Here is an 18,449-nt window from a genome sequence, read left to right as displayed (position 1 = left end):
CTATCGTATCTGGCCAACAAAGCCTGTGAGTTTGCAATATGCCACTGGTTTGCTGCCTGTGCCGCCACCCTTTTGCCTGCTGCGTCGAATTTTCAACTTTCTTTATCTGGAGGTGGTGCATCTCCTGAAGTATGTGAGTTCGCTCTCTTGCGAGGTGCCCCTACTACAACTGAGTCTGGTGTTAGCTGTTGTGTGATGTACACGGGGTCTGTTGGTGGCGGTTTATATTTTTTCTCCACTCTTGGAGTAATGGCCCTTCCTTTTACAGGCTCCTCAAACACTTGTTTGGAGTGTTTTAGCATTCCGGGTAGCATGGGAAGACTCTGGTACTGGCTGTGTATGGACGACAATGTATTAAATAGAAAGTCGTCTTCAATGGGTTCTGCATGCAGACTGACATTATGAAATGCTGCTGCCCTCGACACCACCTGTGCGTAGGCTGTACTATCTTCTGGTGGCGACGGTCTAGCTGGATAACAGTCAGGACTATTATCTGACACTGGCGTATCATAAAGGTCCCACGCGTCAGGGTCATCTTGACTCATCCCTGTATGAGTCGGGGATTGCATCATAGGTGGAGTGGCTACCGGTGATGTTTGCGGCGATCGTTGTGGAGACGGTGGCGGGCTTACTTGTTTAGCCACCTTTGCCTGTGGCTGCTTGTCTTTCTCCTGGAAGCCAAGTTTGCGTTTCATTCTAATAGGAGGGAGAGTGCTGATCTTCCCTGTTTCTTTTTGGATGTGGAGCCTTCTTTGGGTGTAGTCTGGCTCCATTGACTCCAATTCCTGTCCAAATCTATGTATTTTCATTTGTGAGGACAGACCTTGTTCCTCTGTGTAGGAACTTGATTTCGGTTCCGAGGCCGGATGTTTCGGTATCGAAACCTTTTCGGCTACTTTTTTCGGTTCCGACAAAACCTTTTTTTATTTTCGGCGTCGTCGTCTCTCGGTGCTGATTCATTTCGGTGCCGAACTTGCTCGGAGCTGCTATCTCGGGCCCGAGATTGCTGTGTGGAGGTATCTCGACCGGAGTCGGATGACTTCGACACAAGCGTGCCCTTTTTCGGTGGCGATGATCGGTCACCTATTTTTCGGGTTAAGCCATGGCCTGTTGGCGGTGGCGTCCCCTGGGCTTTTGTGGTCTTCTCGTGAGTTTTATGTTTTGACGTCTTACTCACGGTTTTCGGCGTTTCTTCGGGATCTATCTCATCCGAGTCCGATTCCTGGATGGAGAAGGTTTCTTCTTCCTCCTCGAAACGCCCTTGTCCTGTCGGCGCCGACGCCATTTACAGTCTTCTTGCTCTTCGGTCTCTTAGTGTCTTCCTGGACCGAAACGCTCGACAGGCTTCACAAGTATCTTCCTTGTGTTCTGGCGACAAACACAAGTAACAGACCAGATGCTGATCTGTATATGGATACTTGTTATGGCATTTTGGGCAGAAGCGGAATGGGGTCCGTTCCATCAGCCTTGAAGAGACACGTGGCCGGGCCGACCAGGCCCCGACGGGGGATCGAAAAAAAACCAAAGGGCCAGCGGAGCTCTTCAAAAGTCGGTGTCGATCTGTTATAACTAACCCGATACCGAACGCAAACAATACCGACGATTTTTCCGAGATTCTAACTAACTTTCCGAACCGAAACCCGGAGCGAAAAGGAACACGTCCGAACCCGATGGCGGAAAAAAAACAATCTAAGATGGAGTCGATGCCCATGCGCAATGGAGCTGAAATGGGAGGAGTCCCTTGATCTCGTGACTCGAAAAGACTTCTTCGAAGAAAAACAACTTGTAACACTCAGAGCCCAACCCCAGATGGCGGGATGTGCACAGCATGTGTATCTGCAGCTACACATGCCATCGAACATATATGGGACAATATTTTTGTAGACAATATTTAGGAGAGAATATTTATGTCAGCTATTTAGGCTAACGATTATCTGACATAAAAGCTTTTTTGTCTTCTTTTTTGTGTTTTCGGTATCTAATTCTGTGGCTAGTAGTACCCGCTGTGCACACAGAGAGTTCAGTTTATTTACTGTTTACCAATTCCTATCAGACGTGATGATAACAGTATACATGGAAGGAGTATACTTGCATTCAAGAACTGAATGTAGGACGATCTTGGAAGCATACTTTCCTTACCATATTCTCCTGTGGACAACCTAAGTCTAGTAATTCCTATAAGGAAATGCCTCTTTTTGTACGGTCACCACAAAAGTTCTGGACTGATGCTGCTCGTTTTCTTACCTCAGAGCACTGATGTCTACTAAACAGACCTCAGTGCCAGTGCCCTGACCCTACACTGTGTATGTTTGATTGGCTTATACCCAATTGGCATAAGTTAACTTACTTGTAAGTCCCTAGTATGTGGTACTCAGGTACCCATGGCAGCCTGTATGTTGGAGGGTCACCCTAGGGACCTCCGCACTGTTTGTGCCACCTTGGTTATGACAGAAGTAAAACATGACTCCAAGTCTGCCAGTGCAGTCTGGAAGGGCAGTTTTAAACTGATAACTCAATGTTGTCATTTAAAGTAACAGCAATATCAACTCTTTCTTTTTTAATGAACTTAAGTCACCCCTAATGGAGGCCTGGCAAGCCCTAAAGCAGGGTGTTACATATTATAAAGCAGAACATGTGTTTTACATGTTCCGACTTTAAAAACCCGCAGTTGATGTTTCTCCTGTGATAAAGGCTAGTAGACCCCATGGTGAATGCAGTGGCAGGATGCCACAGCAGCTCTGCTAACTTCTGATTGGGGCTATTAAATTTGATACTGCAAGGTATTAAAATAGCTCGTTACATTAAGTCCAACTTGAAGCCCAAGTTGAAAATAAAGTAACTTGTTGCAAACGTTGCTACTTTGTTCCCCTAAATCCCCTGTGCATGTTGACGGTTGCACATGATTCCTTCCCTTAGACAGGCTTCTGCCCTCAAGGGGAGACTTGCAAATGGCTTCCAGGAATAAAGACAACAGCAGCCTGTGTGGGACAGAGATGTTACCTCTACCTGACAGGAAGCCATTTGAGTGTTAGCCCAAAAGGCAAGCTTCAAGGGAGAAGCTGCCTCTGAAGAGCACATGGGGAACAGTTGTGAAATGGGCTGCCCTATTGTTTAGGTAGAGAGGCTGGCACTCGAGAAGGAGAGGGGACAGAAGTAGTGAAACAGTTTTTTAGGGGCGTGAGCCACCCTGGAAGCCACACCTCTGGATTTCTGGGTTGGTCTAGGGAGCTCTGGACTCCAAGAGAGGAGTTCTGCCATGTTGAAAGTGGGCAGAATGGTGCATCCTGGGATAGCCTAATGGCACTCTTCGCAGGAAGTGGTCCTCAGGAGGGAGGGGATCTGGTAGCACTTTGGCCACTAACCACATCCTATCCAGAGAGCATTTTCTGAGTACAAGCACTGGCAAAGCCAAAAGGTTTCACCTTTGTTTTTTCTTTCTATCCAACTGGATTCTAGGATATTAGAAACATTTGATAATAATGTTTGTTTTATGTTTGATAAACCGTTAAAGATTTTTCTTTTTAAAAAAAAAACATTATTATAACATTTTCTAATATTTGTAATCCACAGTTAGATAGTAAGAAGTAACAAAGGCTAAATCTATTGGCGTGAGGGCATGCAGCAAAGAAGAAATAAGATGGCAGTGAAGAAAGAAGACAGGAAGAAAGAAGACAGCATGTGGTAAAGAAGAAAGAAGACAGCATGCGGTAAAGAAAGAAGACGGCAGCGAAGAAAGAAGACAGAGAAGACAACAGCAAAGAAAGAAGAAGGCATGAGGAAAGAAAAAAGATGAAAATGAAGACAGAAGACAGCAGCGAAGAACAAAGACAGCAGCGAAGTAAGAAGACAGCAGCGAAGGTAGAAGACAGCAGCGAAGGTAGAAGACAGCAGCGAAGGTAGAAGACAGCAGCGAAGGTAGAAGACAGCAGCAAAGGTAGAAGACAGCAGCAAAGGTAGAAGACAGCAGCAAAGGTAGAAGACAGCAGCAAAGGTAGAAGACAGCAGCAAAGGTAGAAGACAGCAGCAAAGGTAGAAGACAGCAGCAAAGGTAGAAGATAGCAGCAAAGGTAGAAGACAGCATCCAGAAAGAAACAAGCATTTGCAATGCAATAGGTCTCGCATTTGCTTGAGTTAGAGCTACTGGCATTATGCATTCATAACTGGGCTTTTCTTGCCACATAAATTGGTCAACCCTGTATCATAATTTTGTCTTTTCCTGGCCTATACCTAAAGGACTTCCATTCACCTACTTCCTCTATCTGCAGCAGAATATGAAAATGTTGCCATTTGGCATCCTAATTTAAATCTGCCATGCTCTTTTCAATAGAATACCACTTTCACCACCCCACCATCAGAGTTGCAGGATGACTAACACAATTCCCCCCAAAAAAGACACAAGACAGCCACAGAGGAGAAATAAATTAGAATGTCACCCAAACATATCAAGGGTGTTCAAGCAGTCATAGTGTTATAAGGATGTTAAGTTGGCCTGATTCATGGTCAGAATTGTAATAAGGAGCGATTATTAAACCATATACAATTTTCTTATCAACCTTTATCAGAAATAAACTTTTGGCATTAGACTGTAATGCTCAAAACAGCTTGTAGAGGGCACCCTAACAAAAATATCATTTGTATGAAACATGGTCATGTAACTATATTGTTAGCCCCTGGAGGGCATAACCCCATGAAAAAATAAAGAGAAAGTAATGCAGAGTAAACATATACTTAGCCCCTAGAGGGCGTTTTTAGGGCTAGCAGGCCTATTGCAATGACACTGCAACTAAGGTCTTTAAAACAAAACTTCTCCAGCTGTAAAACAGATTTCCTAGCCATGAGAAAGTTTAAAAGACACTGAATGGTAGGAGGGGTTATTATTTTGGGGTGCCTAGTAAAATAGTGTGGGGACCCAGTGATGATGTAGACAGAAGCAGCGTTTTGAAGGTGGACCCATTGTTTTAGGACCACCACAGGCTGAGGTATGAGAAAAAATGCTTTGTAAAAGTAATGCCCTGCTCAGCAATTAGGGGCGAGTTTCCGGACTGCAGTGAATATTGTAGTATTGGTTCTCCCGCGGTGCAGTGAGAGCTGCTTTCGCTTTCAGGTTTTCTGTTTTACGTAAAGCATTTACCAGTTTCAGGTGTTTTAAGGGGGAAAGCCACAAGAAATTACTCTGCTAAGATAACTGTGAACAAATGGCCAGCGCTCCAATACTGACGATTGACTTCACGCTGTTGTGCCTGTTCGTGCTGTGAGCGCCATAGCTGCCATGCAGCACAAAGGGGAGAGACAAAAGAAAAAAGAGTTCACCCACGCTGAAGTATATTGGTAATTGTTCAATAATCCATGTAACAGAAGCAGTCTGCAAGGCGTGCCAAAAACAGCCTCAAAGCGGGGCAAACGTAAAGCACTTACCAGTGACATCAAGTGATTTTTGAAAGGCAAGCCCAGGAAGGAATGAAAGTGATGGGCACGAGATGGGCGTGATTAAAAGCCCACAATACTTACAACAGGCCAAAGCGCTTGCGCTCGACCTAAAAAGAAGAAAGCAGCGAAGAAAGAAGACAGCAGCGAAGAAAGAAGACGGCATGTAGAATGAAAAATAAGTACCTTCAGCGTTGTAGCCAGAGGAAGGACACTGGCCAATGTCCAATGGGAAGTGGCCAGAAGGAGTACGTGGTTCAGAGGCAACTTGACGGCAAGATCAGCTAAGAAAACAACAGGAAGTGACGTGCAGGCGACTTGCTGGCCAATCAAAAGCACGTAAATCAAAACAATGTCAGAGTAAGCCAATAGTAAGGTGAGGTACATAAGGGGCTGGTTCTGAGCCCCTTTTATTTATTTTTTATTAACAGTAGATGTCACAAGCAGCGCGTGGGGCAAAACATAAACAAAGGCATAAAAAGGGCTCCTCGGACACCCAGAACTTAGTTCTCAACAGCTGGAGAAAAGGACTGGAAAAGTCTGCCCTGCTGCACTGAGGAACCAGCAAAGATTGGCTACACCGGCATGAACTGCACCTGCAGAACCTAGTGGGTAGCAAATGAGAAAAGGACTATGCCTGCTGTGTCCTGCTCATGTACAAGTCGTCTCCAAAGGCCAGCTGAAGTGAGAGACTCTAAGGGTCACTTAGATGATCTCCTTTTCGCAGCACGTGGCCACTACAGCTGAAGAAGTCTGCTGGGGCAAGCTGGGAGCCAAGATCTTCGCACTGCCGCCACTTTCTGCAGTGAAGCACCAGAGACCAGCGCCAAATGCTCACAGTTGAACCAGCGTCTGCTGGGCCTAGGAGAGTCATCAGATTGCAGCTAGGTCCTCCAGAAGATGAGTTATCACCAGGAAAGGAATTGGTTGTAACCACAATAACAGGTGACTGGCAGCCCAGTGGCAACTGGAGTTCTACCAGGACAGACAGGACTTTGAGGGACATCGATCTCTATGGCCAGAACCACCTCACCAAGTTTAAAGACTGAGGAGTAGTCACAGAAAGACCTGCATCAACCGCATCTCATCCAGAGCATCCTTGGATATCTTCAGCATCCTGCATGACTTGCATCAGGACTTGTTCCGTAGGAAAGTATAGTAAAGAAATAAAAGTGCCTGGAACTTACTGAAGACTGCTACTTCTTCTGAGGTACTGTTTCTGAGGACCTTGCTTGTCCACCTGCCTGACTCCCTGTCGGAGTTGGTTGCGTAAAGTGCCTAAAAGTAACTGCATTGATACTTACCAGAGTTTTCCTGAAAAAGTTTCAAAGTGTTAGGTTCCTTAAATCTGCCAATGCTTGTTCACAGTTAAGTGAAAAAGTGCATATTTACTGCATCTTGTAATTGCTATATCTCTGAAACCCTCCTGTGGATCTTTTTCGTTGTTAAGTACACTCTACATATACATAAAAATACAGTCCATTTTTATAAATTGGTGTTGGATTTCTCGAGTGTTTCACATATTACTTTTTCAATTGTTTTAGTGCTGTTTAAATTCTTAACACTTGTTCCTTTGGGTAGACCTGACTGCTCAATGCTACAGCCACACAGGGTTGAGTTAAGGGTGACACAAACGAACCCTACTGGTCCTAAAGTGGTTGGTAAGTATTACACCATGAGGTCACACAACCACACCATATAATACACCCCATTTCCTTACAATTCCTCAATATGAATCACAGTTTTATGCACTTTTACTTTCAAAATGATCATTATTACAATATTTTAAAACTGCTAACTCAAAAGTCAGAACAGAGTGCTGGCAATACATTCCTGAGCCCACAATCCTCCTTGTCCGTTTGTGGCAAGAAAGCTTTGTGCATCCATGGATGCTGTAAGACCCTCTCAACATCTTGCAGATGCCTAAATCTCTGTACACTTGCCTCTACGGGGTGAGCTAGGAAGTCAAAGACAGACCATAATAGAAAGGAATACATTTGGGTTTATTATAGAGGTACATCAGAAATGCTGGAATTTCAAAGCTTTATAAAGCACCCATAAAGATCCCTGTACAAAGATGGCTGAATTAGTTTGACCCATGAGCAGTGGAAAAAGTGCCATTAACAGACTAAAATGAGATCTGCAGGGAGCAGGCGTACAAAGGAAGTAGAACAAGGGATAGACTGAAAAGCAAACACTAAGGGCCTGATTCATATACTGGCAGAGAGAGTCCTCTGTCGCAACAGCAACGGGGTTCCCTCCCTGCCGATATAGTGGTCCACCCACAAAATTAAATTGTGGACGGGGCTTAAGTTTGGCCACGACAGAAACTACTCTGTCAAAGCAATGGTCAAACCCCCCCCCATTGCCCTGGGGAGTGAGAGCTGTTGAAGAAATGGCTACATGTCTACTCACTCAATTTAGGTGGGCGGACATGTAGTCATTTTTGTTTACTGTTCCTTGGTTCCTAACTGGCAGGTAAGGAACAGTAAAACTCCCCTCACCATGGTAGAAGCCCCCCATGTCGAGAGGAGAATTACTTTTTTTCTTATTAAAAACAAAATCCTGTTTCAGGAATTTTTTTTTTTAAAAGGAAAAAAAGAACACTGTTTGCAACATGGCTGTGTCCGTCAGCAACTGGGCTGCAACACAGCCCTGTAGCAAACAGTCAAATACATTGACGGGAATGGCGGTTCTTGCTAATGCCTTTAGAAATGACCACCTGGTAGGATTACATTTACAGATCTGGCGGGAGGAGCATTCTTGGCCTGGCGGACATAAAATCCGGCGCCAAGCCAATGGAGAATACTCTATCGACCAGATTATAAATCAGGCCCTAAGTCCAACAGAAGCAGAGTTAACCAGACGATACTCAATGGCTGGGGTCTTTGGGCCTGATTTAGCATTTGACAGACGGTACTCTGTCCATCGGGTGGTGGAGTACTTTGTCTTCACCATCCTGATGGACTGCTGTCCATCAAATTTAGAGAAAACTGCTGGCCCAGTGGTGATCTCTTTACAATGAAATGAACTGCATCGATCAAGAATCTTGGTCCTTCTCTCTCTGTCATCTCAGTGATTATTTTAGGAGTTGAAAAAGAATCATCAACCGAAAGTTATTTTAGAGCCCAATGCCTCAATGTTCTTAGCACTACTGTAAAGATTAAACAATTCATTGAAGCATCAGTCAAAAAAGGTATACCAATATATAACAAGCCTGGATTTTGAACACATGAGGCACATCCACCTGGAGCCTGCATTGGTCCAATACTCACTTAGAACCATAAACATTTAAAATGCAATGGTTTACATTTTAAACAGGTATTCAGGCATTACCGCAAATGTAGACTTTACCTTCTGTTCAAATTTTTCCGCTACTGCAAACTTCAATCATACAAAGGTTATGAACTCTATCAAGGCAGCAACTATCATGCTCAGATACAAACCTGCTATGTGCCATTTAATTAGATAAGTCCCACACCACGAGGAATTCACCACGAACTGGAAAAACAGAGATATGGCCTCAGGTCTTAGAATGACGCAATGAAAGAAAAAAACTGAGCCTTTCATCTTGAATTGCTCACTATACAGTAATAGAAGACGATCCATGTTACTGCCACTATTTAATGGCTAAATTAGAACAAGAGTGATAGATCAAAACAATTTCTGAATTAGTGGCAACCCAGGCCACAATATTAGGAATAGTCGAATAGTCATGCTCTGCCTGAGTAACCAGCCTTAAACAGATGACTACTTAGTGCCATAAAAGCCATCAGGTACACTAATAACGAAGAGGTCTGCATTTCAGACCTCCCCATAGTTTACAAAGTTCGCATTCACCAGTACAATTATGTGCTGGTAATGCAGAGGGCAGTCCTATAGGATGGTGTATCATTTGTAGTCAGGATTGCTCTTTATCGTCTTTTTCACATGGGAAGCGATAAAGCATTACCACATTTTGTAGTCAATTGATGATTATGGAGCTCTTAGTATAAATCAGTGATTCCCAACCTTTTGACTTCTGTGGACCCCCACTTTATCATTACTGGAACTCGGGGACCCCCACTGAATCATTACTGAAAGCTGGGGACCTAAAATGTTAATATTGTTCTATTTTCTAAGCCGTCGCGGAGCCCCTGAGAAGGCTTCGAGGACCCCCAGGGGTCCTCGAACCACAGGTTGGGAACCACTGGTATAAATAATTACAATTTCTGTGGCAACGGCTGACATTTCACAGAGTCCATGAGATTTAGAGAAGCATGGAAACCAGACAGTGTTTTATTTTGGACTAGCTGCATTTCAATATCATATCCGTTCTTTCCTTTTTTAATTAGAAATGGGTACTTTTTAAGAGAGGTCAATTAGTTGTTTGTATATGAATGTCATTGCTCGGGGCAGGTGGGTTTTGGATTATTAAAAATACATTGCATATTCTCTTTTCTGTTTCTTAATTTACTGTTTTTATGGATCCTTTATCCAGAATAAACTACCATCATGATGATGCATTTTAAACTAGTCCTTTAATTTTGTATTACGGATATAATACTTCCAGGCTGTGCACTGCAGAGTCCCAAAAACTCTGACTATAAGAAAATATTAAAAAATAAATTCTTCTTTTACTCTGAAAATCTACAAATCAGTTACCTCTGAGACAAGTTGAAGATTCCAAAGTAATTCCTTGTCTAATTCTTCCTCATGTAACACATCTTCATCTATCAAGGAAGACAAAACATACTTTTGTCAGTAATACTTTACCAAAGGGTTCTAAATACAAGCACACAATTTAATTCAAGCTTCTGCAGCACATTGCCCCATAAGCCATAACAAGACTACACCTAAACAAAAAGCGGAAATGACTGCAACACCTACATTTAATTTTAAAAAACATTTAAGAATCATTTTTAAAAATACGGCTTACTGTTGCTTAAAGTTAAAAAAAAATTACAATAGCCAAATCAGTTTCTACAACATACCTAATAAATGAAGTACTTAATAAGAGTGAACCAGTACTTAACTAACATTTAATAACTTGAGGTTTATTTAGTAAGACGTATGTGTAAGTCACTTTAAGTCATTAGAAAAAATACACTTAACATTCTTTGCCACTACATCACATAAAGAAGAATAGTACATGGCACCTGATAATGTAACTATCACAAAACTATAAAATTCAATAACAATTTTTGAAGACCACCTTTTAAACACAACATGCCAGACAATCTGTTCAGGTCAGTTGTACATGGCTAAGGATTTACTACAAGTTTTCTGGAAATAGGTCATCGCCATTCCTGATTGAAAATGTACACTGTTCAATTAATGCTAGCATTACTAGAACATGAATACAAGTTACAATCTTAAGAGTGCATTCCACAGAACGGGGAGGTGGAAGGGTGGCAAGGAATCTGTGCTAAGTGAATATCCACCAGAAATACTGTACCAAAGGAAGTAACTTGTTCTTCTGATTAAAATGTATAACTTCAAATTTCTCACCTTCTGAATAGATAACAAAGCAGTACACCCTTCCCCCAACTCCCAAGTGGTATGTCTATGTAACGACTCAGTTCAAAAAGTCCGGCAGGACCAAACAGCCAAAATGAGCACTCCAAAGACGTGACTGTCAAGGCAATTGTGCTTCATGAGCATGTGCACTGATGCCCATGTACCAGCCTGACAGATACCCAGGACAAGCCCTCCGAATGCTAACGTCCTAGTAGCAGTCTTGGTTTGAGTGGAATAAGCTGCTAACCCTTTATGTGACTGCAAAGAACTATCCACCTGGGGATGGCTGTTTTCTGCACTGCCTTGCCTTTCTTTCCATTTGAGTATCCCACAGAGTTGATTATCGAACTGATGGTCCGTGGTACAATCAATGCAGAAACTGAGGGCTCTCTTGGGATCCAAACTATGGGAGTCTCTCCTCCTATGTCAAGGAGTGAAGTAGGGCAAAGAAAGTTTGAAGGATGATAGCTTGCCTGACACTGAAAGGTGTCAACACTTTCCACAGAAATGCAGCACAAGTTTTCAACACCAGTTTGTCTGGAAAAAATGTCTTGCAAGGCGGCTGGGATGACTATGCCTGCAACTTACTCATGTGATGAGCTGAGGTTATCAATACCAGAAAGATCATTTTCAGAGTCAAGAGACATAGTGGACAACTGTGCACTGGCAACATTTGGTGCACATCAGAAAAGTGAGACTCAAATTAAAGTCCTACTGTGGCATCACAAAGGCCTTTGATGGAAACATATGTTATAAACCTTTAAGAAATCATATCAATATGCAATTCAAACAAAGGCTAGTAAGGCAACCTTAAAAATCCTGAATGACCAGAGAAAAAGCCTTTAGGATCCTATTTAGTCAACAACACGTAAGATATCACAGCTTGTACCGGGTCATTGTGACAGATGCTAATCCAATCCACAAACTGGTCCCAGCACCTGGTGCACACCAATTCCATAGATAGGCACCTTGCTGCCAGAATACCATCAACAAACTCGGGAGGAAGATAAGAGGAGACTAGCAGCTGCTGTTGCTTAATCTCCATGCATGGAGATGTGGAGGTTCTGGTGCAGGACCCCTGCCCTTTTGGTTTGACAGTACATGCTCACAAACAGGTAGCTTCATCAGACAGATGCTCATGCTCAGAACCTCTGAATACCACACACTGCTGATCCAAACCAGAACCACTAGGATGACATTGGCCTGGTTGACGTAGATCTTCTTCAGAACTCAAGCCAAGATGGGTAGAGGCAGGAAGGCATACAGAAGTCCCAAACTCCACACTAGACGGAGAGAGGTTTCTTGGGAACTCTAGCATGCATAAGTGCTGACATTGCGCACATTCAGCAGCAGAGCCAAAGTTCTCTCCACTGCTAGAAAACGTCCTGTGTCACCTTTGGATATAACTGCAATTTATGATTGGCTAGGAGTTAGTGAATGAGTTTGACCACCTTGAGATTTAGAGATCTCTCCAGATAGTTCACGACCACAGAAATTATAGCAAGTCAGCCATTACCAGAGGTGCAGAGCCTCTTGGCATGTGATCCAAGAGCCCACTCGCCATGCTTGTTGCAGTACTAAATTGTGGTAGTGTTGTCTGTGAGTACCTGTACTATGTTTCCCATGATGGATGGTCAAAAGGTCAACCCTAAGATGATCGCCTGCACCTCCAACAAACTGATGAGGAGGCAGATTTCCGCAGCAGACCAAAGTACCCTGATCTACACCTATCCCAGGTGGCCTCATTTGCCTAGTAGTGATGCATCCATCACCATCGGCTGGGGTAAGGAGCTGAGTTTGCCACTAGCCCAACCATAATGCAGCAGCTACCACTGCACATCTTTTGCAGTCTCCTCTTGAATTTGAAGTCTCCTCTGGTGCTGTGCTCACTGACTGGGACTTCAGGTCCCTCTCCAGAGCCTGCATAAGCCACCTGGCGTGGTTGACTAGCAGGATGGAGGAGGCCAATACTTCCAGCAGCCTCAACACCATACTGACAGATATCTATGAAAAATCGGGATCATAGCCTGAAAGTCCCGGATTCTGGCCTCTGGAGGGAAGGAAGAAAGTTGCACTGTATCCAGAGTGGCTCAGATGGAAAGGAGCACTTGCAAAAGAGTCTGACGTAACCAGCACGTTGATAGAGAAATCTCAATGATGTGAAGCAGTTCATCATCATCTGGTGGTGGTTTACGACTGCATGGAGCCCGCAGTTACCAGCCATTCATCAGCACATTCGACCTCTGAAGTTGCGCTGACACCACTGCCATCACTTTTGTGAACTCCTGAGGGGCACTGATAAGGTCGAAAGACAGCACTGCAAATGGAAATGCTCCTGGCCCACTGTGAATTGCAGATCAAGACTGGAGGGCCTGCAGGATAGGGATATGGAATACAGGTGTTGCAGGTCCAGTGTTACCATCAAGGCTCCAGGACTAAGGGCAATCAAAATCTGAGTCAGCATGGGCCTCTTCAATTTTAAGTAGCAGGAGAAATAGCCAGTTTCTACTTCCGAGGCCAAAATCCTCTCTATGGCTACTTTGTCATATATAACTGGTACTTCCTGCTGCTTCACAGACATGTGTTCAATCTGCAGCTGCGCTGATTAGGTCAAAGTTGCAGTGGGATAGAAAGAAATGGAAGGGCATATCCCTGTTAGACAAGTTGGAGGACCCAGGCATCCAAAGTGACCTCTTGACAACTTTGGAGAAAGTGGTCAATCCTGACTCCTATAGGGTGGGTGTGTGTGAAAAAGGACACACTAAAGTAGATTTGAGTTGTTGAAGTTGTCTAAAGGGTAGGTGGGAGTGTGTGGGTGGGTCTGAGCTGCAAATTGTCCCAGATGCTCTAAGTGCTGTTTGTGGGAACCAAGGCCTCAGCCACGAAATAGCTGAAAACGTTGATGTGCAAGCAAGGAGGTCTGGTGCTGGCAATTGTGAAAATCCCTGGCATTACCATAAAAATGGCGTAATTACAGAGGAAACTGCCTGCTAGGGGCATACAACTATGGCATCACTTTCCTTAAAGTATTCCAGGGACAAGTCCAATTTCTCACCAAAGAGGCAAACAGCAGTCAAATAGCACCTAAATTAATGATGCCAGGACATCCCCGGAGGAATCCGTAGACCTTTCTCTAACTGGAAGCCTCTTTAGATCTTTGGGGCCTGAAGGCACGCCTGCGACATCACAAAAGGACCAGGAACTATGGGATGCCTCAGGACAAAACTCAACCTCCACTGAAGGCGTTCAAGACTGACACCAGATGGCATGTTTACACCCTTGTAACCTTTCTGGAGTTCGAGAACCTGAACTTTTTGTGCTTCTTCTTTGACTTACCTGAAGACTTTACCCAAAATGAGGATCTGCTGTGGGAGTGACTTCAGGATCTTTCTTTCAACTTGAACCAGTCACAGTGTGCAGACTTTGAATGTTCTGTGATGTAGAGTTTCACTTTGCAGTCCCATATGACCTTTGTGTTTTTCTGGGCACAGCTGTCAGAAGTCAGGGAGTCATGTGCTGACACAAGGCAACACAAATATGCCTCGCAGGGGTCTCTCAGGGACATTTATTTCCAACAGCCCCTAAAAGGTTTAAACCCTGTCATTCTGAGAGGAGACATAGCTCCCTTGCACACTGCATCATTTTAAAGATTAGAGTTCCGGATCCGTGTCTGCAAGCGTGGAAAGAAAGGTACTGATGTCAGCACGCCTTGGTGGCAATATAAGTGTCCCACTGTCACTTCTCAAGTGGAATGATGTCCGTGCAGAACCCCATGCTACCAACCAGTGTGCAGGAGTACTTCTTTTGAGTTTCCAAATCCAGTCTGACACTTGGGGAAATGTTCACGAGGTGAGGAATATGAAGTTAGAAGTATTAATCAGAAAGTTACCATTTATTGCACAATTGTGATAGTCTGTGGTGTTAAGAATAACATAATTTAGGAGGCAAAATAGCACATGAAAGAGGAAATTGATGATGTGCAAGAAAGTCATTAATAAATTAACTGAAAGACGAAGTTAGAGAAGCCTGAATGACTTGAATTAAGAAAGTGTTAATAATTTGAACAGGTTACTATTTTTCACCAATTTAATAAAAAGCCTCAGGTAAGGATTGAAGGCAAAAAGATTTGCTGAAAAAGATGACTAAGGTAGGGCATTTTCGAATAGCCAAGGCATTCAAAGAGGTTAAGTTGTCATTTAAGAACTTGCAAACCTTTATAACCTAAAAAAAAAGTCAAAAGCTGAAAGGAGCTATATGAAACTGAAGCCAGTGATGGATGAATTTCTATTTACAAGTCAATTCAAAACAAAAAATCCACTTCAATAATTATTTCTGCAAAATTAAAAATAGCAAAATGTCAACCAGGCAGTTCCAAGTGTACATCATATCTTGACACTTGGCACTGATCTTACTGCGCACATAGCTGTGCAAATGAATAAGCTACATTCACTTCCGATGAAAATGTAGGAAGATACAAATATGCATCAACTAGAATCTCTAAGCCCTACTCTCAACAGCTATTTTGGAGTACATAAAGTAGTACTACAAAATGCAATTCATAAATCTTGTTCAGAGATCTGTCTCTCCCATCTTTACTGTACAGAGGTCTCCACCTGAGTGGCAGTGATAGTTGTGCAAGAAGGTATAGGATTTATTAGAACATGTGGGCAGCACAAGTGGGTGTGGTGGGAAAATTGGGAAAAATTACTACAATCTAGCTGGGGCTTAGGGAAAGTATAGGAGTGGTTCAAAGAGGGACAGGCCAAAACAAACACACACCCACAAACAAGTAAGACCATTACCATCCACAAAACAAGCACCTATATGTATTCCAGTAGTAATACTGACAAAACAGACTTGGATATGCTCAAGCCCAGCCCTGCAGTAAGCCAAGCACCACACTTTGTCAATTACTGGAACTGCAACATGCTCATAGAAAAATCACTGTAGGGGGGAAATAACACTAATATACAAGGAAACATATAAAATAAATTCAATTAAATGACATTTTAGAAAAAGCTTTATTTAAATTAATTGTAATATTGTTATTACATTTTTACAGATTCTATGTTTTTTTAAAACACATGCAATAACTAACAAAATATATTGTAATTTAAAACACAAAATAATACACAATATGCATTCAAAATTGTACAGCATACTAAACATGTAATGGGAGGAATAAGTCAAATGATAACTCAAAGTACTAGGACACTGTAGTGTGATCTAACATCAGCAACGAAGTTCAGGTCAGAAACCCAACATTTGAAAGAGTAAAGCCAGATTTCTGAATACCAGAATTACAAATAGCAGATTTTCACCTTAGTAAATGAGAACTGTTCACAAGGAAATATATCAATATAACGCATAGGCCATGTTCACAACCTGAGGGTTACTGGAGGGTGTGTGGGTTTTCAGGGGTGTCCACATACAAAAGTTGGTAAACATACACACATTCATTACTAGGTGCATATTCAACAACTATTCCCAGGCAGTTTGGGACATTGCATAAGGGATATGGTAAAGGTGCTTCTTAATGTGCTAAAATATTTCTCGCTAGGAGAAGCAGGTAAAAGCTGAAATGTGCAACTGTATATTATTTGCATTCCACTAACACTTTGATTACCTTTACGACTCTTGGTATTATTTTAGAATTACAGAAACGTTGAAAAAGTGCACGAAAACTAGAAAGAACAATACGAAAAGTAAACCAATTTCTAATGGGTCTCCAGGTTTTAAAATAACCATTCAAAATCAAAAGAACAACTTTACAGAAGATTATAAGTAAGCTTCAACATACCATTCTTTGAAGACCACATTAAGTGTAGAGAGATGTGGAAGGAAGGCCCATACCAAAGCCAAAGTGGTCTAAAGAAAAGACCATTTAGAAGATAGGAACTCTAGTAACATCAGGAGAGATTGCATAACTTGTCATTAAGGGCTTTCCATTCAATAAGGCAAAATGATTGCATTGACAGAGTTTGCTGCAGAAAGATATGTATACCATGATAAAAAAATTGCAATCTGTTATAATCACTTTGGTTAAGGTGCTGGTAAAAAAGATCAGGTTGACCAAGACTAGCGTGAATTGATAATGGACCACTAAGACCTGACAAAATGTGTGTAGCACGATCATCTTGGAATGATTTTCCTCTTTTGCATGAAGACGGGTATTAGATAATAAAAAAAAAATACAAAAACTGTATTCTTTCAATGTTCATAAATCTCCACATAGTGTCCTCATGCACTGAAGATGTTTGGATAAGAAACAAGTAAACATCAAAACTTAAAATTCAATGAGATTTAAAAAAAATCTGTACTTACTGGTCGTTAAATTCATTATAACAGCACAGCAATGAGGTAGAAAGAGTTTCAAAGACTCTGCAGGGCGACACTGAAAAATTGTTTTAGTAAACATTAAAACAAATCTTATTTTTTTGAAACAGATTCCATAAAATTCTCTTAAACCCTGGACATGAAAGCTTCAGAATATCTGCCAGTATTTATTCAAGCACACAGTTGTTTTCTAAAGGTCCATCTGTCATAGTATGATAAGTTTGGAACACTTAGGAGAGATAGGCTTACAGCTCTCTCAAATCTGGTTAAACACCTGCATTTTGTGTATGAGAAATACAATTATAATGGTTGGAAATGCGGAACTAAACCTTCAAAGTAAGTGTACTACAGAGCTCTAAATATTGTTCTCAAAGAGTTCCCCCTTTAGATGTGTGGTAGTTTAAATTAATTACAAGGAACACAAAGTACTTCCAGGCAGCACCTGTGATGTGACGTTTTACCAAATGGTAGAAAGCTGATAAATTCATTCTCCATGTCACAAATACATAGCTCAAATGTATTTGTCAATCATGTTATGATTCACTAATTCAAATAATGGAAAACAACTTAATATAGGAATTGGAATGTAAGACATTACATTACACAAGAAATGTATTATTCTATTTTTAGACATGCATCTAGCTATAGAGACCATTGTGAAAAATAAATAGCATAATGCCTGAATGACACATTAATGGTCTTAAAGATGACCACAGGAACTATATAACTTCTGAAACGGGTCAATCCCCAGGATAACAAACTGACTGACTGTATAAGTAAATGTTTATTAGCATTTGTACATACACGATCATGACATAAAATCATATTAAACGAGCATTACCAGGACTGGCCCAATGATGTTGAAGCTAAAATAACATTAGTAACAATGTGTTGTCTTCTTCAGTAACATTCTATACACAGTAGCCAAAAAAAAAATATTTTATACATATTTCATTAATGTCTCCCAACACAACTAAATCCAAGGCATACTTTAACTTCTTTGCTCGTGCATATTAAATTATCCCCTAATAGGGCCTTATGATTGGCCACTTATGTGGGGCAAACACAAAGCCTTCATAAGATTCAGAATGAAGATGACAGATAGAGAAGAACTAACTAGACTGTAGGATTTCAATCATTTTACTGTCCATCAATTTTGTCATGTCAGTTGAATAATTCTGCCTCCACAG

At 42.0% G+C, this 18,449-nt stretch overlaps 1 protein-coding gene across 1 annotated transcript in view; it reads right to left on the bottom strand.

Annotated features, from left to right (window-relative positions):
• The window catches only part of PSME4 (proteasome activator subunit 4), a 1,396,200-nt gene that overhangs the window by 1,034,097 nt on the left and 343,654 nt on the right, over positions 1 to 18,449 (bottom strand). The window contains exons 16-17 of the mRNA XM_069234194.1: positions 17,248 to 17,317; positions 10,069 to 10,136 (exon numbers count right to left, since the gene is read on the bottom strand). Of these exons, the coding sequence (XP_069090295.1) occupies positions 10,069 to 10,136; positions 17,248 to 17,317 (138 nt within the window). The remainder of the gene's footprint in view (positions 1 to 10,068; positions 10,137 to 17,247; positions 17,318 to 18,449) is intronic.

The sequence above is a fragment of the Pleurodeles waltl genome, chromosome 5 (assembly GCF_031143425.1).
Source record: "Pleurodeles waltl isolate 20211129_DDA chromosome 5, aPleWal1.hap1.20221129, whole genome shotgun sequence".
NCBI classification, from domain to species: Eukaryota; Metazoa; Chordata; class Amphibia; order Caudata; family Salamandridae; genus Pleurodeles; species Pleurodeles waltl.
Note: the sequence above shows the minus strand (reverse complement) of the source record. Positions and strands in the feature narration are given on the sequence as shown.